General features: G+C 34.0%; 1 protein-coding gene across 3 annotated transcripts in view; it reads left to right on the forward strand.

The window, feature by feature from the left end:
• Positions 1-24,091, forward strand: part of LOC149800628 (coiled-coil domain-containing protein 87-like) — a 136,902-nt gene that overhangs the window by 56,665 nt on the left and 56,146 nt on the right. For all 3 annotated transcript variants that reach the window (XM_089954623.1, XM_089954625.1, XM_089954624.1), the window contains 9 exons: positions 4,982-5,024; positions 7,091-7,228; positions 7,625-7,756; positions 10,419-10,519; positions 11,218-11,281; positions 14,298-14,399; positions 16,972-17,088; positions 21,491-21,651; positions 22,967-23,018. In XM_089954623.1, the coding sequence (XP_089810749.1) occupies positions 4,982-5,024; positions 7,091-7,228; positions 7,625-7,756; positions 10,419-10,519; positions 11,218-11,281; positions 14,298-14,399; positions 16,972-17,088; positions 21,491-21,651; positions 22,967-23,018 (910 nt within the window). The remainder of the gene's footprint in view (positions 1-4,981; positions 5,025-7,090; positions 7,229-7,624; positions 7,757-10,418; positions 10,520-11,217; positions 11,282-14,297; positions 14,400-16,971; positions 17,089-21,490; positions 21,652-22,966; positions 23,019-24,091) is intronic.

Below are 24,091 nucleotides of genomic sequence, written 5' to 3' on the forward strand. Positions count from 1 at the left end.
CCAGAGTATTGGAAACTTTTTTTAAATAACTCCTTATTTGGTTTGGGAATTTTATACTGTTTGGTAGACATGGATCGCAGGTGGGGAGTATTACCAGGTAGCCTATACTGGAATAGTGATTGTAAATATTCAGGAGCACTATTCTGAGATATCCTGTACATTAATTTGGCTTTTCTCAAACAGATTCGGTCTTTAATAGGTAATATTTTTAACCTACCAGCTAAACTTTCCTTGCTTTCTTTCTGGATTGATATTAGCCCAAATGCTCTTTTTTGAAGATGTGCCAGCTTTGCTATGTTTTTATCATTTGAATTACCCCATACTGTACTACAGTAGTCCAAATAGGGTTGTATGTAACTGTTATAAAATAGTTTCCTGTGCCTTTCAGGGAGAAAATGTCTTATCCTACTGAGAAGCCATAAACTTGAATTGACTTTTTACTGGTATGTTTGATATGTTCAGTCCATGATAGGTTATTATCTACCAGAACACCAAGTAGCCTATCATGACAGACTATTTGCAGATTTGTATCCTTCCATGTCAGACATAGTTCATCACTATCAAGATTTGTCCTTCTTTGCCGTGTTGAGATAAGTAATATTTTAGTTTTACCAGTATTTACCACCATGCCATTACATGTGCACCAGTTTTCCAGTTTGTTTAGTGCATTCTGTAAAGAAATTTCGAGCTCATGCTTTGTGTTTTGGATGTCTGACAATGTTGTGTCATCTGCATAGAGATCTGTAGATGATATTGAGTCTCTTAGTAAAAGTGGTAGGTCATTAATAAATAAAATGAATAGTAGTGGACCTAGAATTGGGCCTTGTGGTACTCCATATCTAATTGTTTCAGGTTCAGACGGAACATTATTTATGTAAACATGTTTTGTTCTCTCATTTAAGTATGAAGTAAACCATCTAATTGTTCTTTCATCACACTGGTAGATTTTCAGTTTCTTCAAAAGGATTTCATGATCCACCATGTCAAAAGCTTTCCTGAAATCTACAAATACAGTTCCTATTATTCTACCTTGGTCAAGTGCTTCAAGCCATTTATCAGTTAGGGAGATCAAGGCAGTCTCACAGGAATGGTTCTGTCTAAAGCCTGATTGATTAGGGTGTAACAGCAAGTGTTTGGTTAAATATGACATGAATGAGTCATGGACATGTTTTTCAATCAATTTTGACAAGTTTGGTAGTATTGAAATTGGTCGGTAGTTATCAGCATCATCCTTAGAACCAGATTTGTGAATAGGAGTTACTTTTGCAGTTTTCCATATTTTGGGGACAGATGAGGTTGCAATACTTAAATTAATTATGAATGTTATGCTATCTACAATAGCAAAGGCAGAAGATTTAATGAGTCGTGGACCAATCTGATCAAGTCCTGTAGCTTTCTTGGTATCAAGTTCACTGAGACATTTTTTAACAAAGTTTTTTGACACTGGTGGGATAGAGAAACATACCTCCTTTGAGATTTTACTGCTGCAGAACTTTTTCAGTTCATTAAAGTTGTTTTCTATCACTGGCTCTTTTAACTTTGTGGTAATGTTGATGAAAAAATCATTGAAAACATTTGCAATGTCAGTTTCATCAGTGACTATGGTGTCATTTACCAGAAGTGAGTGAATTTTATTTGTCTGTTTTTTGTGCGTTCCTCCAGTGAGTTCATTGAAGACTTTCCAAATGGAGTTTGTGTTGCTCTTTTTGTTTTCAAGTAATGATTGATAATAAGTTTTTTTAGCTTTTTTGATCATACTTGTTATTTTATTTCTCCATACTTTATATTGTGCATGGTTTTCCATAGCCTTGAATTTGTCTCGTGTTTTCCTAGCATCTAGGATTTCAGTAGTAAGCCAATTAGGTTGAAAATCAGTCTTTACTCGATGTACTTTCAGTGGTGCATGCTTAGATACTACATCCATAAATAAGTCAGTCCACACCCTCATGGCTTCATCTATGTCATCCATAAGGTGTTTGGCTTCATGGCTTCATCTATGTCATCCATAAGGTGTTTCCTTCAATGAAATTCAAATTTGTCATAAATATTTTCAGAAATATATCTTAGCCTATTCAGACAAAGGAGTTCTTGAGTAGTCTTTGACACTTCATGGAAATCTTCTTTAAGCACAATGATGGTAGGATTATTGACTGATCAAGTTGAATCATATTTGAAATATCAGATTACAATATTCATTCTATGATAAGCTCAGATGACCTCTATTATCATTATCTGCAAGGGTAAAATGCTTTGTTAAATAAATATTATCCAAAATGTGGTAAAACTAGAAATGGCCTTATCATATGAGAATTTAAATAAGTCAAAATAATAAACAAATCATATTGGCTTGGACCTGAAAGTTTTATTCATCAGACAATGAGAACAAAAACTGGAGCTTCTTCCATGGCTGGTTGTGGAAAATCCCCATGACATCCCATCATCTGCCACCAACTGTGCCTTGACCCAGGGCTTGTAACACGAATTCACTCATCGTAAATATGAGCACAGTTAAATGATCAATTGATCAAGACATTTTCCTGATTCGAGTAGTGCTAAAGTCTTATAACTTTCTTCCAAGTTATTGCCTTATGTTTAACACTACATGTGACTTGAGTAATTTATACATTGGTATATACATTGTAACAATGTGATTAGTACATGTACCTGTGACTTGAGTAATTTATACATTGGTATATACATTGTAACAATGTGGTTAGTACATGTGTACCTGTGACTTGAGTAATTTATACATTGATATATACATTGTAACAATGTGGTTAGTACATGTGTACCTGTGACTTAAGTTGTTGTTGTTGTTGTGGGGTTTTAACGCCATTTTTCAGCACACGATAAGCTATGTGACTTAAGTAATGTATACATTGATATATACATTGTAACATTGTAATCAACTGAGGCTGCTGCAGCATTTTTGTTAGTCATGGCTCTGAAGCAGGCATGTATTGAAAAACACAGGTTTTACACTGCATCTTTTAAATTTTCTGTTCTTAAAAATTGTTGGATGGCATTAATTAGAGTTGTGGCATTAATTAGGGAATAGTGTGTTTGTGTGTATAGAGAGAGAGAGAGAGAGAGAGATAGCATATTTTGTGTTACAACCCCTGCTGTCAGTGCATATACAAAGTTTAGTAAATAAAAATATTGACAAATGTAACTGTAGTTGCAATTGTTTTGTATTTGACATTGATCCCCTCCAATGGACCACAAGGAATGGGTTCAAAACTCATACCACTCTTACAGACTGGGCAAGATATGCACCAAGTTTGGAGAATTTCCACCTAGCTGTTTAGAACATAGAGCTTTTGGACACAGAAGGACTGACAGAAAACAAATGGATGATACCACAAAATCCCCAGCTAAAACATACTGGGGAATGGACAGTGCAGATTGCCACTCATAATAGTCTGTAAAACTGTTCCCCTCATTTAGGATAAAGCTGATGTATGTTTTATATAATGTTGCAAACACAGAATGGTATGATCCAGCTCTAGGGATAGCAGGTTGTATTATTTTTTTCTGAGTTTTAAATAAATAATTGTTCATGCAAAACTTTGGAGAAACTTACTCTTTCTTGTTGTGGTCACTATTTTACAGCAGAGTGAAGTTCTCTGTGTACTTATCCAAAATTCATTATATAGGTTTGTTTATAATCAGCATCCTCCCAGTTTATATGTAACTGATTGTATTTGTTAGGGCAGATTTATCTCTCTTAATCAAATTCAGAACATCCTAATAAATATCCAGTCTGACCCGGCTTATTTAAGACATTACTTTTGAACTGAAATTTTAACCTTTAAAGTAACCAAAAGTGTTAGCATTACAAATTGCTTTGCTTTTGAAATGTTTTCTGTTGATCCATAAAGTGTTAATTTACTTCTTTAAATGAAGTCTCAAGTGGGTAGGTGGGTGGATTTATGGTAAGAACACGATAAATTTAGATGAATGTTAATACAGTATTGTCTAGCCACTGACCAGGAGGTTGTCTGAGTTTAATATGTGTTGTTAAACATGAAACTGATTAAAATGATGATCTCAGATATAGTAGAGATCTCACACACTCAGAAACAGTAAAGTTAATATTCTCATGTGGTTTGAGATTCATTGTCCTCTTATTTATAGAAACCCTCTGATAAAGCAATATACTTCATGTTATGAAGAGTTGACATTAATGATTTGGTCCAAATGATATTTTGCACCGTCAAAAATATGCAGACTTTAATTTGATTAATCCATGAATAGAACACCACCTTATTTTGGTGTCCATGATTAATCAATCAACAGAACACCACCTCATTTTGGTGTCCATGATTAATCCATCAACAGAACACCAACTTATTTTGGTGTCCATGATTAATCAACAGAACACCACCTTATTTTGATGTCCATGATTAATCAATCAACAGAACACCACCTTATTTTGGTGTCCATGATTAATCCATCAACAGAACACCACCTTATTTTGGTGTCCATGATTAATCAATCAACAGAACACCGCCCTATTTTGGTGTCCATCAACAGAATACTGCCTTATTTTGGTGTCCATGATTAATCCATCAACAGAACACCACCTTATTTTGGTGTCCATGATTAATCAATCAACAGAACACTGCCTTATTTTGCTGTCCATCAACAGAACACTGCCTTATTTTGGTGTCCATCAGATCTGCTTCTTGTAAGTAGATCTTGCTTTTTATCAGATTCTAAAACCTGTAAATCGTAATTGAAAAATTCTTGCATGGTCAGATTGAGGCTCATACTTCAAACTCTGTATTTGAGCCTGGTGCTCTGCTTGCATATTTTGGAATAATCTTCCATAGACAGTGAAAACGACAGTTGACTTTAGAAATGGATTGTATTTAATACCTTGAATGTTGCCACCTATATTTTTCATATGCAGTAAAAAGAACTTAATTTGTTATGCATGAATGAACTCTATTAGATGTCCTAAATATATGTATTTCAGGATGACTGAAGAAGAAAAGTCACACCAGAAAGTTTTGCTGAAGGTATTTAGTGACATTCAATAGAAATGTATTATATTTAGGATGAAATGTTACACACTGTATTAAAGGATGCAGTAAAAGTGACAGTATTATATAATGATATGGTTAATTGTTTCCTTATAATCATGAAGTGCTTATGGTATGGTCTGTTTGTCATGTGTAGTCTGTTATCCATCATCTTTCCATCCATTTGCACGTTTTCTGCTCCTAAATTACATGTCAGAATGCCATAAAAATGTACACACATTCATCACAAGGTCTAGTTGGTTCTAGTATTCAACATGGCCACCACAGCAACCATCTTAATAATCTTGTAATTGCTACTCTTCCTGTTCAGATGGTCATATTGACATGGGGTTTTCAAAGTACTTCTTATTATGTTTAGTTGGTCCTAAATGAAAATAGTGCCAATCTAACATCCAGTATGGTCACTGTAGCGGTTATGTTGAAAGTCTATTTTAAGCTACTCCTCTTGTGTGCATGGGGCTTTCACACAAAGACTTATTGTAATGCATGGGGCTTTCACTCAAAGACTTATTGTAATGCATGGGGCTTTCACTCAAAGACTTATTGTAATGCATGGGGCTTTCACACAAAGACTTATTGTAATGCATGGGGCTTTCACACAGAGACTTATTCTAATGCATGGGGCTTTCACACAAAGACTCATTGTAATGGATGGGGCTTTCTCACAAAGACTTATTGTAATGCATGGGGCTTTTACACAAAGACTTATTGTAATGCATGGGGCTTTCACAGAAAGACTTATTGTAATGGATGGGGCTTTCACACAAAGACTTACTGTAATGTATTGATGGTTCTCAATGAAAATGGTACTGATCTGACATTCAGTTTGGCTGCCATGACAGACATCATGAAAGTTTTGTTAAAACTACTCTGGAAGAATTAAAACACATAATGACATGGGGTTTTCACCAGAAGACATCTTATGATGTCAAGTTTGTCAAAAATAATATTGGTTCAGTTCTGTCATCTAATATGGCTGGCATGGGCAGCCATCTTGAAAATCTTGTTATGACTTCTGCTTCTGGATTGATGGTCATGTCAGTATGAGAAAACAAAAAATAAATTGTATGGTGTTTAGTTGGTCCTAAATGAAAATGATTGTGATGTAATATCCAGTATTGCCATTGTGGTGGTCATATTGTTGCTACTGCTCCAGAATGCATGGTCATACATTTGTCATCACTGGGTTTTTCATCAAAAGACTTCTTATGATATCCAGAATGAAAATGGTGCTGATATTACATGTGATATGGTCATGACAATGCCTATCATGAATTTTTAAAAATTATTACTTCTCCAGAATGGATGGCAATATCAGCATGGAGTTTTCACCAAAAGACTTTTTTTGATCTCTGCATAGTCTGAAACAACGTTAGTCTTACAGCCAGTATGATTTCCAAGTGTCCATCTTGAAAAATCTTCTTATCACTTTTGGATATCAGAATCGATTTCAACACTCCAGCAGTTAAAAAGAAAGAAAAGTCTTGGCTTGGACTCTGAATTTTTTTGTGACCAGCCAAGTATTAGTCCCTTCAAGGAATTCAGTCCCTTCATTAATAAGCCTATTCTATTTACCAAAAACTCCATTTGTATGTACTGTTTGTATTTGTGCATACCTTCTTGTAGTGTTTACCCAGGTGTTCTTTGCATAAACACATTTTTTAAAGTGAAGATGGCGATTACGATCTAGTGTTTGATTATTTATGTATGTTAATGATAGTTTTACTGTTGCAAATATCCACTTTATGGACAGGCTAATGTATTGCTGGTATCACTTGTGAAACTAATTTTATGAAAGTAAATACTGCATTAACATCAACAGATCCTCTTCAAATACCAGTCAGTTTTCCCTTAAGTTCACAAAATATGAATATCATGTCTAGACATGTGTGTTTTAACTATAATGTTGTCAACCATACAAAAAAACAAATGACATTTGTTGGTATTTGGATTTATTCATGTCTCTTTTTGGCAAAATCAGCATATAATTTTGTCATGACTTTATATATTCTAGACTTGACTGTTTGCATTTTATTTGTTAGAGAGTCAAGTCCTTGCCAGAAATTCCTCCAGCTGAAAATTTGCTTGAAGAACTTGGAATAGAGGCCAGTGTTAAAGAGGACACTCTTTCAGAGTACGAAGTCCAGTTTATGAAAAGAGAAAACCATAGGACAACAGAGGTAGCTCCATCTCCTTATCTTTATAACTTTGTTTTTTTCATTGCTGTATTTTGTGGAGTAAATTAGTTCATGCAAATTACAGTGCATTGATACTAGGTTAACAGCTGTGCAAACATTTTGGAAGATTTTAAATCCTTTGAACTTGCCAAAGAATCCTTGTCAGCTATGTTCTGTGCCAATCACTGATGTTATTGGTAATAATTTGCTATTATGCTTTAATTATCACTAATCTTATGACTCCAGAGTTAAGAAGCATTAAAACAAGGCATATCTTTTACCCTTACTTGTACATGTTGTAAATTGTATATTTTTGTGAGAGAGAGGTCTTGAACAAAAAAAACAACAAAGGACTTTGTGCATGTAGGATTCTAAAGATAATCTCGTTCAACTTTTCAGAAAGCTGTGATGGAGGAGAGTAAATCCCCGAGGGTTGGTACACGAGAGTATGCAGCAGAAGATCTACGTCAACTTGTGTCCCAGTCTCAAGAAGAATTTAAAGTGGAAGAGGATATGCCACCGCTTCTTCAGGTTTGCATTATTGACATACAAACAAAATATAAACCAAGCTTGATGGCCATCCACATGCCTGTCTGGTTTGTATATCTTTCTGTTTGCCTGTTTACTATTCATGGTGTTTCAGTCAAACTTTTCATACACTGAATTTCTGCATTCAGTATTTGTTGTTACCATGTAAACCAAGTGTAGTTTAAATAGATTAATAATTTACAATACTAGACCATAGAGTGCTAGCCAAATTAGTATAGTAATTGAGAGTACTAGACCAAGGGTGCTAGATGATGTAGTATAAGAATTGAGTGTACTAGACTATAGAGTGCTTGCCAAAGTAGTTGAGAGTACTAGACCACAAGGTGCTAGCTGATGTAGTATAGCAATTGACAGTCCCAGACCGTAAGGTGCTAGCTGATGTAGTATAGCAATTGACAGTCCCAGACCATAAGGTGCTAGCTGATGTAGTATAGCAATTGACAGTACCAGACCATAAGGTGCTAGTAGATGTAGTATAGCAATTGAGAGTACTAGACCATAAGGTGCTAGCTGATGTAGTATAGCAGTTGAGAGTACTAGACAATATGGTGCTGGATGACATAGTTTAAGAATTGAGACTACTAGACCGTAACATACTAGCTGAAGTATTGTAGCAATTGAGAGTACTAGACAATAAGGTGCTAGCTGACATAGTAATGCAGTTGAGAGTACTAGACCATAAGGTGCTAGCTGACATAGAATAGCACTTGAGAGTACTAGACCATATGTGCTAGCTGACATAGAATAGCACTTGAGAGTACTAAACCATAAGGTGCTAGCTGAAATATTATAGCAGTTGAGAGTACTAGACAATATGGTGCTGGATGACATAGTTTAAGAATTGAGACTACTAGACCATAAGGTGCTAGCTGACATAGAATAGCACTTGAGAGTACTAGACCATAAGGTGCTGGCTGACATATAATAGCACTTGAGAGTACTAAACCATAAGGTGCTAGCTGACATAATATAGCAGTTCAGAGTACTAGATGATAAGGTGCTAGCTGACATAAAATATCACTTGAGAGTACTAAACCATAAGGTGCTAGCTGAAGTATTATAGCAGTTGAGAGTACTAGACAATATAGTGCTGGATAACGTATTTTAAGAATTGAGACTATTAGACCATAAGGTGCTAGCTGAAATAGTATTACAATTAAGAGTACTAGACAATATGGTGCTGGATGACATGGTATAAGAATTGAGAGTAATTGAAATTGAGTGCTATCCAAATTAGTATAGCAGGTGAGATTATTAGACCATAGGGTACTTACAGCTGGAGTTATTATGTAACTTTACATAAGCACAGCAGGGCATTGGGGGAAAATATAATCTCTAGATGACTCATGTTAGAAATAAGTTCATGTCATGTGTGTGAATGTTTTTATATATGTAGATGTATGTGTGTGTGTTAGAACTTGTATAGAAATGCTTTTGATTTCATGGGAATGTGAGTATTTGTTGTAAAGGTATATGTATTTATTACTTAAAAAGAATGAGACCTACCCACAGGTTTCTGGTCCTGCATATTCAAAAAGTACATTATTACCAATTAATGAACTCATTTTACACAACTTTATAAGCAGAGTCTTTAAAAGATCTTATTACCACACTTTTGAAAGTTTTAAAATTGTGTCATGCAATTGTTTTGCAAAAGGGTTTATGGTTTCAAGGTTGTTTCAGTTTTTGAACACTCCCATATACACCCAAGGGGAGTTAACCCAACGCAAGATTTATACTGCAAGAACTTGAGTTGTTGTTGTTGTTCTGGGGTTTAACGCCATTTTCAGCACAAGATAGGCCATATATGGCGGCCAGTATAACTGGTGGAGGAAGAACCCTGGAAAACCCAGGAAAGAACCACCGACCCACGAGAAGCTACTGGCAGGCTCTCCCACGTACCCACGCTAGCCGAGCCTTGGACTCGAACATACGCAGACAGAGGTGAGATGGCAGTGATCCGGAACGGTGAGCGCTTTAGACCACTCGGCCACTCGGGGCCCCAAGAACTTGAGTAAAATGGCCACTGTTATATATAGACCAAACTGCAATCATATGACATAAATATAATGCCATCATAAGGTAATATAATCTGAGATGTACTTTTTTCTGACCAACTGAAATTTGAAACTCTTTTGAACATAAATTCAAGTTTTTTTCTCCAGTTTAACATGGATTAACATTAAAATAATTAACTGCCTGAGATGATTTAAATGTGTTTTGGGATTAATTGGTATACATAATTTGATCTTTTCTAATACAGTACAAGCATCTTGAATATTTAAAGGATACTGGCATGCCTCTTTGCCAATATACAATCAACACTGGTTTAATTGGCAAAGCCTGATTTAAGTTTTCAAATTTTCTTTAGAATCTCCAATACATGAGTCCACCTTATTTACCCAGATGAATCAGGATTCAAGCAATTTAAAAAATGGATGCTTAAACATCAAATATATGACACTGAACAGAAACAAATTAGGAAGGTCAGTGTGCTGATTTTTAAAAATTAGATATTCTTGAAAGTTCCAGATATTTTGACAGGGGATTCAAGGTTGTATGTGTTGGGGTTACCATGTGTAAGCATTGTAGGAAATAAAGATTCATTTGTGTGAGGCTACAACTTAAATTAAATTTATTTCAGGCAATCACAAGAAATATTAAGTATGATGGGAGAAAGGAGATTCTAGATCAACAGCTCAAAGAACTGGAAGAAAAGGAAAGAAAGGAGAAGGAGAGACAAAAGTGAGTGATCAAATAAATTTTTATTTATTGTCTGAAAAGTAAGAAATAACCTTAACATATGATACTACATCATCATCATAGTCATCATAATCATGTTGTTTATTGGCCTCAGTAGATTTATCCGGTTCTTGTTTTAAAAAGATTTATTTTTCTTCATTCTTCTTTAGATATGTTGCCCAGTCTTAATACATTAGGAGTACATTCGCTACATTACAAATCCAGCCGACCCAAGTCAGAAAAGCTATTTTAACTGCATTTAGCTTGGTTTAGTATCAGTGGTGCTGAAGTCATCACATTGCTTAAAATGCAAGTTAGGCCACAGTAGTCTCCTCTAGAACATATGGATTTATTTCCAAACCCCTATTATCATCAGTTGCACCAAAAGTAGATTTTTTTACTTGGGATGGCTGGATTTATGAGGTAGTGGTTGTACTTCAAATGTATTATGATCAGGTAACTATAACAGAAGAAACTTTCTGCATTTGAAAAATTATCTCTTTCAGGGTAAATGTATGTTGACCTGTATTTCAAAGCATGTTTTTGATCATTTTGAAAGAGAGAAAAAAAGCTGTTGAGGCAGGGGTGGGGGCATACAAGATACTGGTCATGGTATTGTTTTGGTGTGTATATTTATTGCCTTTATGAATTTTGTTGTATAGCAATGTGCAGCATAGTGTATTATCATAAATGTTTTCCAGCATCCCACTGAGGAAGCCCATCCATCCTCAACCAGCCACTACTACAGCCAAGATGCCAAATCAGGTAAAGAACAAAGATTTTGTATTCCTTGATTGCCTTTTTTTAACAAACCAACAGCAATTCTTATTTCTAACACATCATGCTGATTACCTCATTGTTTCTCACTGGTGTGTTCCATTTAATACTCATTCTTGAGGTATTTACACTTGTTGTCTTTACTTGAAACAGATTATTAGTTTTTATTCCCTAATAATTCTCAGCATAAAACGTTTAAATGTTTTGTATTGTGTGTTTCCAATCTTTATAATAAGCAGTATCATTCATTACCCTTTTATACATCGCCAAGCACACATAAGTAAACCTGTTAGTATCAAGTTATTCATGCACACATATTCACAAAAAAAGTACTTTAAGTTTTATGTTTAACCCTTTACCTCATACAAGCGTCTTTGGACGCCTCTACTCCATTCGCATGGAAGCACCTTTTGACGCCTCTACAAGATTCGCATAGAAGCGCCTTTTGACACCTGCGGTAAACATCAGCCATTTTGAGCTAGTTTTCGTAGCGCCACCTTCGGGGAAAACCCCCCTATTACATACTACATTCATTTCTGCGAATGACAGTTACGTCAGATCACGTGGTCGCTATTCATGCACTGGTCGATATCTGCTATTTAAAGTAACCGGGTTGTAATCTCCACTCTCCAAAATGGCAGCTGCGGATTTCATTCAGTACGTACGAAGTTTTCACGATTAGAATAACAACCACGAAAGATTCAATAAATAAGGTAAAGTCTCTGATATTGATGTAGGCAGCAATTAGTTTTTATAAATTATCAAATTCAGATGACTTAGTGATATAGACGCACACGAAAACCTTGTAAATTTCGAGTATTGGAAATAGCAGCTACGGTTGGTCACGCGGCCTCACGGACATGACGGTGAATGAGTTCTCTCAAGATTTTGAAGCACACAAAAAAATTCTTCTGTGGAAAATAATTACACAGCTATAACAATCAGACATTACTCTTAAATTTTTCCACATATAATATATGTGTACCAAAAATGTAAAATGGTTAAAATTGTTGTTAAATGTAACATACACTAAATTGCTTAACAGTTCACAGGCAGGATTTCATTCAGTACTTATGAAGTTTTCACGAGTAGAATCACAAACACGAAAGATTCAATAACCTTGGTAAAGGCTATGATATTTATGCAAGCAGCAATTAGTTTTTTATTGATTATCAAATTCAGATGACTTAGTGATGTAGACGCAGACGAAAAACGTGTAAATTTCGAGTATGGGAAATGGCAGCTACGGTCGGTCACGCGGCCTCACTGACATGACGGTGAACGAGTTCTCTCTCGATTTTATAGCACATAAAATATTCTTCTGTGAAAAATAATTACACAGCTATAACAATCGGACTTTACTCTTCAATTTTTCCACATATAATAAATGTCTGCTTAAAACGTAAAATGGTTAAAACTGCTGTTAAACGTAACACAACTACATTGCTTAACAATTCACAGGCATGCCTATGCGGATGCGGTCTGCTAGGTAACAGGTGTTCTATTTATAGCGTGCTGCACTTTGTCACTAAGCTCTATGAGGTAAAGGGTTAAACATTATTTTATAATCTGATAATAACTTCTTTGATTAAATCAATGTTTGTCATGTTTATTTACTAAAATGCAGGTGCTTTATGCAACCACCTTTAACTAATGACAAGAAACAGAGTAGGTTTCCCTTCAATGAATACCATGAAGCAGAGTGTATTATGATGTCCATCCATCTGTCAATTACCAATTTTATGCACAATAACTCGGGTTGTCCATCTACAGTTGCCAAGCTTTGTGGATGGTTTGCATTTTATGGTCAAGATTACTGTGACTGAAAGAATAAAAATGATTTTCACACAGTAACTCAAGTTGTCCATCTGCAGTTGTCGAGCTTTGTGGATAGCTTGCATGTTGTCCATCTTCAGTTGTCAAGCTTTGTGGATTGTCTGCATGTTGTCCATCAACAGTTGTCGAGCTTTGTGGATGGTTTGCATGTTGTCCATCTACAGTTGTCAAGCTTTGTGGATTGTCTGCATGTTGTCCATCTACAGTTGTCAAACTTTGTGGATGGTTTGCATGTTGTCCATCTACAGTTGTCAAGCTTTGTGGATTGTCTGCATGTTGTCCATCTACAGTTGTCGAGCTTTGTGGATTGTCTGCATGTTGTCCATCTACAGTTGTCGAGCTTTGTGGATTGTCTGCATGTTGTCCATCTACAGTTGTCAAGCTTTGTGGATTGTCTGCATGTTGTCCATCTACAGTTGTTGAGCTTTGTGGATGGTTTGCATTTTATTGTCAAAATTACTGTGACTGAAAGAAGAAAAATGATTTCTGTACAATAATATGATTTCTTCATCACATAGCTGGACCAAAATTTGTGGACTTGTACTTAAGTATGAAGCATATTAATTTGGGGGTCCAAAGGTCTATGTCACTTCGACTGAAAAAAAGAAAAATGGTTTCTGCACAACATATTTAGTTATCAACCATTTACCTTAACCAAAAGTTTATAGAAGAGTTGCATGTTAGGTAAGAAAGAAGCCTTTTGATTTTGGGGTCAAGGTTAGGGTCACTTTGACAGAGAAAAAAATGTATATTGCATAATAATTTTAATACCTTGACCAACGGTTATGCGTGTACTAAAGGCATGGGAAAGGCTGGTTGATTTTGTGGTTAAGAGGTCAAGGTCATTGTGGCTAAAATGAAATGGATTTTGCAGAATAACTTATGTTCTAGAATAAATTCCTTGACCAAACATTATAGATGGCTAGCACTTAAGACAATAAAGAAACTTTGAAATTCTGATGTCTAAAGGTCATATACTATTGTTGTGGTAAGTTTAACAAGAAATTAATGATTTCACAGATCAATGATGCAATACTAGTGCCTGTGTATATGAGTTCTTGGTACTCTTGTTCATAATGATCATAATGTTTTAGATAAATGTATATAATGTAGTAATATTATGAATAAGTAAATAAATAAATTTGTCAAGGGCATCTTTTGTATTTAGATGAAGGTGCGGACATCAGATATCCGAGTGTCTGAGAGAGTGTGTATGTCCTCAATCACACTCAACCGCTTTACAACTGTCTACAATGACCTTGTTGATGATGTAAGTATCAATGAATGGATTATTGTAATTTGTACCTTCTCTTAATGTTGTTAAGGTTAATGTTTCAAAAGCTTTGTGAATTTAATGCAGCATATGAAACATAATTTTTAACTCATCTAGCCATAATTTAAAGTGAGTTGATGGTGTGGCCATTTATCTGTTGTGCATCATGCATCTGTTCATCAGCAGTTGCTTGTTGCCACTTTGGAATCCATATTTCTGATCCCATTTCAGTAAAACTTGGAATATTGGATTTTATCATCAAAAGCTAGGAAGAGTTTGATAATAAGTGAGATACCTGCATATCAGTGAGGTGAGGAAGAGTTTGATAATAAGTGAGATACCTGCATATCAGTGAGGTGACCTTGTATCTGATTGGTATTACTACTCTGAAGGCTGTTTCTTTCCAGTTTTGGTCAAACTTGAAATATATACATATATCGTTATGGTCTTCAAAGAGTTCGATAATGAGCAAGATGCACACTTACTAATATGATAAGCATTCATCTGATTGGCTGATTCTTCCATTCTAGAAACCACATTTATGATCTGATTTTGTTTAAACTTGGAATATATGCTTATGTTATTAAGATATCAGATGAATTAGCAAGATATACTAATTGGGTGATCTTGAATCAGTTTGGCATTGCTTATTAGACCTCTGGAAGCAATATATCTCATTTTCATCCAATTACATATTGATATCACCAAGATCTTGAGTATGTTCAGTAATGAGCATCATCCACTTGTATAAATGAGGTGATCTTGCATCTGGTTCACTGACCTTCTTTCCACTCTCGATGCCAGATTTTTTATCCAATTTCGACCACAATAGGAATATATGCTAATATCAAGATTTTGTATAAGTTTGACAATGAGCAAGATGCATGGTATGAGCTGGTCTTGCATTTCATTGGCTTAGGCCACTCTGGAGACTACATTTGAGATTGCATCTCATTGGCTTAGGCCACTCTGGAGACTACATTTGTATTAAATAGCACATAATCTACATATATAAGTATGTATATTCTTCCATAATAACTCTGGAGACTACATTTGAGATTGCATTTCATTGGCTTAGGCCACTCTGGAGACTACATTTGAGATTGCATTTCATTGGCTTAGGCCACTCTGGAGACTACATTTGAGATTGCATCTCATTGGCTTAGGCCACTCTGGAGACTACATTTGTATTAAATAGCACATAATCTACATATATAAGTATGTATATTCTTCCATAATAACTCTGGAGACTACATTTGAGATTGCATCTCATTGGCTTAGGCCACTCTGGAGACTACATTTGTATTAAATAGCACATAATCTGCATATATAAGTATGTATATTCTTCCATAATAACTCTGGAGACTACATTTGAGATTGCATTTCATTGGCTTAGGCCACTCTGGAGACTACATTTGAGATTGCATTTCATTGGCTTAGGCCACTCTGGAGACTACATTTGAGATTGCATTTCATTGGCTTAGGCCACTCTGGAGACTACATTTGAGATTGCATCTCATTGGCTTAGGCCACTCTGGAGACTACATTTGTATTAAATAGCACATAATCTACATATATAAGTATGTATATTCTTCCATAATAACTCTGGAGACTACATTTGAGATTGCATCTCATTGGCTTAGGCCACTCTGGAGACTACATTTGTATTAAATAGCACATAATCTACATATATAAGTATGTATATTCTTCCATAATAACTCTGGAGACTACATTTGAGATTGCATCTCATTGGCTTAGACCACTCTGGAGACTACATATGTATTTAATAATCTACATATATAAGTATGTATATTCTTCCATAATAACTCTGGAGACTACATTTGAGATTGCATCTCATTGGCTTAGGCCACTCTGGAGACTACATTTGAGATTGCATCTCATTGGCTTAGGCCACTCTGGAGACTACATTTGTATTTAATAATCTACATATATAAGTATGTATATTCTTCCATAATAATTTGATGATGACTAATTGTTTTCTTATCACTTCCACATGTATTTGTTTGAATTTGATTTTATAAAGTTAAGGTTTTTGCAGGGCATATATTTTGTATCAAATTCCATCATTTTATAATAAATATACGTCATACATCAGGAGTGTCATTTTGTAATGCAACACTTTCTTTTGGGAGGAAGTTTTCCTCACTAAAAATAACTTCTACAAATGAACAAATATGAAAATAGAAAAGATTTATTTTAAAGTGTGATAGTTCATCCCATGTTACCTACAAGAAACATATCTTTAAAACAAAGAAAACATTTTTATAAAATTTATTAAATTTGTTAGGAAATGATTAATATTATGTATTTTGAAGTTGGATTGCAATAGCTGTGTTCATTGTGCATATATACCATGTAGACATATGTATCAACATTTGCATGTTTATATTTAAAGAATACTTCCTTGTTCGTAAAATGTATTGATCTATTGATAGAGCTTTCAAAGGTTGGTTTACACCAAAGCATTCCTTGTTATTGAAACTGTATCGACAGATATAAATTGTACTCTGTGAAATTGAGGCTGTTTATGTTTTTCCTCATTGTATAGATTGATGCACACACTGTGAAGCTGTTGGACAGAAACCTGTTCCTTGGAGAAGAGATCAAGGAGGTGTACCAGGAGATCATGAAGACTGTGCCTACTACACATCTTGAGCTGGATGATGTAGGATAAGTTTATTTAGCTAACATGTCACGTACAAGGAGAGTTTATGGGATGGCCTGTTGTGTGTCATCCTTCAGTCTGTTAGCACAAGTTTGTTTTGGTTACTCTTAAACTACGTTGAGAATTGCCATGAAACTTTACAACACATTCATCCCATGGTCTAGTTGGCCTGTAATTAAAACTTTGCTGCTCAGACATCCAGTGTGGCCACCACAACAGCCATGTTGAAAATCTATTTGCTACTCCTCCTGAATGGATGGTGAACATGGGATTTTCATTAAAAAAAACTTCTTATAATGTCTAGTTGGTCGTAAATAAAAATGATTCCACTCTGACATCCAGTACGACTGCTATGGTAGCCAACTTGAAAATATTATTGCTACTTCTCATAAAGAGAAAGTCATATTGACATGGGATTTTCACCAGAAGACTTCTTATTATGCCTAGATGGTTTTAAGTAATAATGGTTTTAATATGACATCTAATATGGCTAATAAGCCAGCCAGCTTGAAAATCTTGATATTACTACTCCTTCTAAATGGAAAGACATATTGACACCAGAAAAGTACTTTGATATCTAGTTGATCCTGAATAAAAGTGGTGCTGATATAACCTCATATAGGCTGCCACAGAGAACATATTGAAAATCGTGTTACTAAATCTCCTGATTGGATGGTTATATTAACATGAAAATTGTCACCAAATGTCTTCTAATTGTTTATTCTAAATGAAAATGATCTTACATCAGATATGGATCCACAGTCACTAGTTAATTTTAAAATCTTATTGCTGACAAATATCAGAGATGGTTTCAACATTCAGGAGTTAAAAGAAGTAATGGTCTTCAATCCCTTGTTTTCTTGCTTTCCATCTTACTACTACTTCTACTACTTTGCTACTACCACCATTAAAATCCCCACTAACACCAACCCCACTACCACTACTACATGTACCAAAACATCAGTTCCTTTTCTTCCTCTTGCTAGCACCAGAGGTTCTGCCAAATTTTGTGACTATGGAAATCTTGCAAAATTTGTACGAATTAATGTACTTGGAGAGCAATGATGTTTAAGAACTCCCAGAATTAGTTTGAAGTCATGCATAAAAATGATGTTTAAGAACTCCCACAAATTAGTTTGAAGTCATGCATAAAAATGATGTTTAAGAACTCCCACAAATTAGTTTGAAGTCAGGCATAAAAATGATGTTTAAGAACTCCCACAAATTAGTTTGAAGTCATGCATAAAAAATGATGTTTAAGAACTCCCACAAATTAGTTTGAAGTCATGCATAAAAATGATGTTTAAGAACTCCCACAAATTAGTTTGAAGTCAGGCATAAAAATGATGTTTAAGAACTCCCAGAAATTAGTTTGAAGTCATGCATAAAAAAACATGCTCTGCACAGTATACAACTCAGTGTTATTTCTAAATTAAATGTAGAAAAGGCAGAAAAACTTTAGCAGCATTTCTGTAGCAAAACATCAGTCACCACCACTTAATTAATACTAAGGATTTTAAGAACATAACTCAGTTGGCTATAGAGTTTATACATGAACTTTAATCCACCCAGTGGCCCATTTTTTTTGCAGCAAACAGGGTCATACTTTTCCTGAAATATTAAATAGTCAGCAAACCATGACCATCTATCTGTCTAACTAGCTTTTTTTATAGATCTTGCAGTTGTTAAGCTGCATATTTGCATATTTTATGCAGATAAATTTGCTAACAGTACATAGGCATTCAAACAAGACAAAACAATTGAACCTTAAGCAATACCTCTTAAGCTATTAGCATATAATTCCAGCTGTATGAAGGTTTATTCAGATCAAACAAACTTATAGGAAAACTCACTTCAATAGATCTATATATTTTAATGTACCAAGTTAGTCTTGGTCACTAATCCATATAATGCTATGAAATGGACATGATAAATGTCTTGATTTTTAATTAGTCTGTGTCACTAATCCATATTATGCTATGAAATGGACATGATAAATGTCTTGATTTTTAATTAGTCTGTGTCACTAATCCATATAATGCTTTGAAATTGGCATGATAAATGTCTTGATTTTTAATTAGTCTTGGTCACTAATCCATATAATGCTTTGAAATGGACATGATAAATATCTTGATTTTTAATTAGTCTGTGTCACTAATCCATATAATGCTTTGAAATGGACATGATAAATGTCTTGATTTTTAAATTAGTCTTGGTCACTAATCCATATAATGCTTTGAAATGGACATGATAAATGTCTTGATTTTTAATTAGTCTTGGTCACTGATCCATATAATGCTTTGAAATGGACATAATAAATGTCTTGATTTTTAATTAGTCTGTGTCACTAATCTTTATGATGCTTTGAAATGGACATGATAAATGTCTTGATTTTTAATTAGTCTGTGTCACTAATCCATATAATGCTTTGAAATTGACATGATAAATGTCTTGATTTTTAATTAGTCTTGGTCACTAATCCATATAATGCTTTAAAATTGACATGATAAATGTCTTGATTTTTAATTAGTCTGTGTCACTAATCCATATAATGCTTTGAAATGGACATGATAAATGTCTTGATTTTTAATTAGTCTGTGTCACTAACCCATATAATGCTTTGAACTGGACATGATAAATTCTTGATTTTTAATTAGTCTGTGTCACTAATCTTTATGATGCTTTGAAATGGACATGATAAATGTCTTGATTTTTAATTAGTCTGTGTCACTAATCCATATAATGCTTTGAACTGGACATGATAAATTCTTGATTTTTGATTAGTCTGTGTCACTAATCCATATAATGCTTTGAACTGGACATGATAAATTCTTGATTTTTAATGAGTCTGTGTCACTAATCCATATAATGCTTTGAAATGGACATGATAAATGTCTTGATTTTTAAATTAGTCTTGATCACTAATCCATATAATGCTTTGAAATTGGCATGATAAATGTCTTGAATTTTAATTAGTCTGTGTCACTAATCCATATAATGCTTTGAAATGGACATGATAAATGTCTTGAATTTTAATTAGTCTGTGTCACTAATCCATATAATGCTTTGAAATTGACATGATAAATGTCTTGAATTTTAATTAGTCTGTGTCACTAATCCATATAATGCTTTGAAATGGACATGATAAGTGTCTTGATTTTTAATTAGTCTTGGTCACTAATCCATATAATGCTTTGAAATGGACATGATAAATGTCTTGAATTTTAATTAGTCTGTGTCACTAATCCATATGATGCTTTAAAATTGACATGATAAGTGTCTTGAATTTTAATTAGTCTTGGTCACTAATCCATATAATAATTTAAAATTGACATGATAAATGTCTTGATTTTTAATTAGTCTGTGTCACTAATCCATATAATGCTTTAAAATTGACATGATAAATGTCTTGATTTGTAATTAGTATGTGTCACTAATCCATATAATGCTTTGAAATTGACATGATAAATGTCTTGATTTTTAATTAGTCTGTGTCACTAATCCATATAATGCTTTGAAATGGACATGATAAATGTCTTGATTTTTAATTAGTCTGTGTCACTAATCCATATAATGCTTTGAAATGGACATGATAAATGTATTGATTTTTAAATTAGTCTTGATCACTAATCTATATAATGCTTTGAAATTGACATGATAAATGTCTTTATTTTTAATTAGTCTGTGTCACTAATCCATATAATGCTTTGAAATGGACATGATAAATGTCTTGATTTTTAATTAGTCTGTGTCACTAATCCATATAATGATTTCAGATGTCTAGATATTTAAGACTCAGCCTGGTAGTATAAATTTGTATTTTGCATTTTTCACAAAATACTCCATCATAATTTTTATTAAATTTCTGTCAGTGCAAAACCAGAGAGTAAAATACTCAGTTTATTAAATTCTTATCAAAAACTCTATGTCAGGAAACTGTGTTTAATTATTGTTTCCACTGAGCTGTCTGATAGTTTGATGGTTGTAGAAGCTGCTACCTTGCAAATGTATAAAAAAATACACCTGTTTATTAAATGTATAATTAGTTGGCTGTATACAGTACAGGTAATTGCATTTTTTCCCCTTAAATATGCTTAGCTTGTTTAATCGTTTGAACTGTTACTAGATTTGGCAAGAAAAGAATAAATGTTATAAAAACTTTCATAAATATCACATAGTTAGAACACTTTCATTAAACTCTTCTTCCTATATAGGTGTGTGCCATTGTGGTTTACACTGGTGCACTCAAACCACTTGTTTGAGTTTTGAGTTCAAGTTTTTAAAAATTGTAAAATATTGAATTTAGTGTTTCTTGAAGGCAAACAGGTTTCCAGAAAAACCAGTTTTAAAGCATTACTACGTCTTGCAAATATTTGGAATAATAGATCTCATCCTTCCATAGGATGTGATGGTAACTCCAGCAGCAGATAATGTGAACTTGTCTGGTATGATGGCCTCGGCAACTTTAGCATTACGTAAAACTGACCGTGTTATCAACCCCAGTCTCCACAGAGAAAGGCTACCTCCATGGGGAGAAATGGATCCCAAACAGTGGGTGAAAACGTAAGTTACTTATTTATATTACCTGCCATATAATATTGAAAGAACCCATTTTTAAGGAAATTGTATTGAGTGGAAAAACACTAAGGACAGGGACTTTCTGTTCTGAATTTCCTCTGAAGAATCAGTCTCTGCTAATATTTGTTTTTTAAGGTAATATATACCAATTTTTTTGCAAGTTTTTAAAAAAAAATTCATAAGATTTTAAAAAGTTAGTGTAAGATAAATTGATAGAATGAGGTGAACTATTTCATTTGATTTTGAATAACTTTTATAACAGACCAGTTGTTGCTTCATGCATCATTGTTATCTGTACATACTTTGTATTCATAAGACAACCCCTTATGCTTCATGCATCATTGTTTTCTATACATACTTTGCATTCATAAGACATCCCTTATCCCAACTTTTACATGTCCGCCATAAGACTGAGCATATTATCATTGTCTATCTATTCATTAGTTGGTCAGTCCATTAACAGCTTCCTTTATGAGCAATAATTTTTATTCTGCTTGTATCCTTTTCCAAACTTTGTAGCTGGGCTGCCCAATCCAAACTTTTCAGATTAGTTGATCTCTAATGACAAAAATGCTGTTGATTTTGAGGTCAAAATATCAAAGCTCAGATGGGTTACTCTGTTGAGTATAAAGAAACTTGTAAGTTTTGGATTGAAAGGTAAAAGGTCAAGGTCACTGTTTATCAAAACAAGTAAGATTATTTTTGCATAGTAACTTGAATTATACTATGTCTTTACTAACTATATTAGATACAATGGCCTTCTTGACATAAAGTAGTTTGTTGATTTTGGTAACTAAATTTTAAGGGTCAAGATCACTGCCAACTTAAAAAGAGAAATAAGTTGTTTCATAGGAACTTAGAGTATTGAACATAATTCACAAATCTTAACAGGTACATATAGGTTGACCTTTATAATCCAAGGAAGCCCCTGATTTCAGGATTAAAAGTGACAGCTAAGGTCACAGTGACCCTCAGCAATGAAGGCAGTGGGCTTATTTTATACAATTTTGGACTAGACTTGTTATCAAATGTTATTTCCATGTACATTAAGAATAAATGCTTCTAACTTGCACCTCTTCATTTACAGTGATGCAGGTTAAAAAGACTGTCAGGTATTTGAAAGTAAGATTTCACCAAAGCCAAGAAATGAAATTTGATCTTAAATTTTCTTTTGTTCCCCAAGAATTAGAATTTTCAAATGAATAAATTTGCAATTGTATTTAAAAGCAGTTATTATAATTTTGAAGGCTTGATTCAAAAAAGCTTTGGCTATATGAATTGTTTTATATTTTGTCATTAGACCCAGCAACCCTCCCAAGAATTTCCAGGGAGAGGATGTGTTTGCCCCACTGGTAAGCATCATTATTGTTAATTATTCATGATGTACATATATGCTGGAAAAAAAGAATAACACTGACAGATTTCAATGTAGTACTGAATAATTATACATATCCATTTGGCTGTTTTTGTTAAATTATTCACTTTGATCTTGATGACTTATGACTTTTAAAAATAGATATAAAATGGTAACAATGTTTTAGCAGAAACTTTAATTTGTTGTGTACTTTGAAATCAGTTTAGTTGTGAGTGATATTTTCTTCATGTTTTTGCAACAAAAAAGACCTTGTTGTCATACTTATATTTTGGGCTATACAGAGGATATAGCATGCCCTAAATATTGGCAAAAATAACACCAGATGATGCAACAGTTAGCATTCTTTTTAATTGTTTTATGGAAAAAAATATTACTTTTGTAGCTGTCTTTCCATTTTTTATCAACTTTAGAGAAGTACAGGGTAAAACTTTGACAACTCTATTTCAAAACTAGATTATCTATATCATATGATGTTGTCCATCCATTTTTTCTGTACCAATTTTGTTTTTGCAAAATAATTCAAGTTCTCCACCATTGTCAAACTTTGTGGATGGCTTCCACTTTGGCCAAGCAAGAACCCTTTCAATCATGAGGATCAAAAGATAACGAATCTAGGTCACAGTGACTGAAAAAAGAAAAATGTGTTTCTGCACAATGACTTGAATGCTTCATTATCTACAGTTACCAAATTTTGTGGATAGCTTTTACTTGATGTAAGAAGAAAAACATTATTGATTTTGGGATCAAAGGTAAAGATCTCTGTGATTAACAAAAACATGGTTTCTTCACAGTAACTTGAATTCATGATCTATAGTTACCAAATTGTTGATGGCTTACACATAGAGTAAGGAAGAAGCCTATTACTTTAGTTATCTTAAAGGTCAAATGTCAAGGTTACTGTGACTAAATGAAGATCAGTTGTTTCTGCAAAATAACAATAATTCCAGGTCACATACAGGGACCACATTTTGTGGATAGTTTGCATTTGAAGTAAGAAAAAGACTGTTAGTTCTGGGGTCAAATGATCAAAGGTCAATGTCACTGACTGAC

Source organism: Sinohyriopsis cumingii, chromosome 4 (genome assembly GCF_028554795.1).
Source record: "Sinohyriopsis cumingii isolate HCF-2022 chromosome 4, ASM2855479v2, whole genome shotgun sequence".
Lineage (NCBI taxonomy): Eukaryota > Metazoa > Mollusca > Bivalvia > Unionida > Unionidae > Sinohyriopsis > Sinohyriopsis cumingii.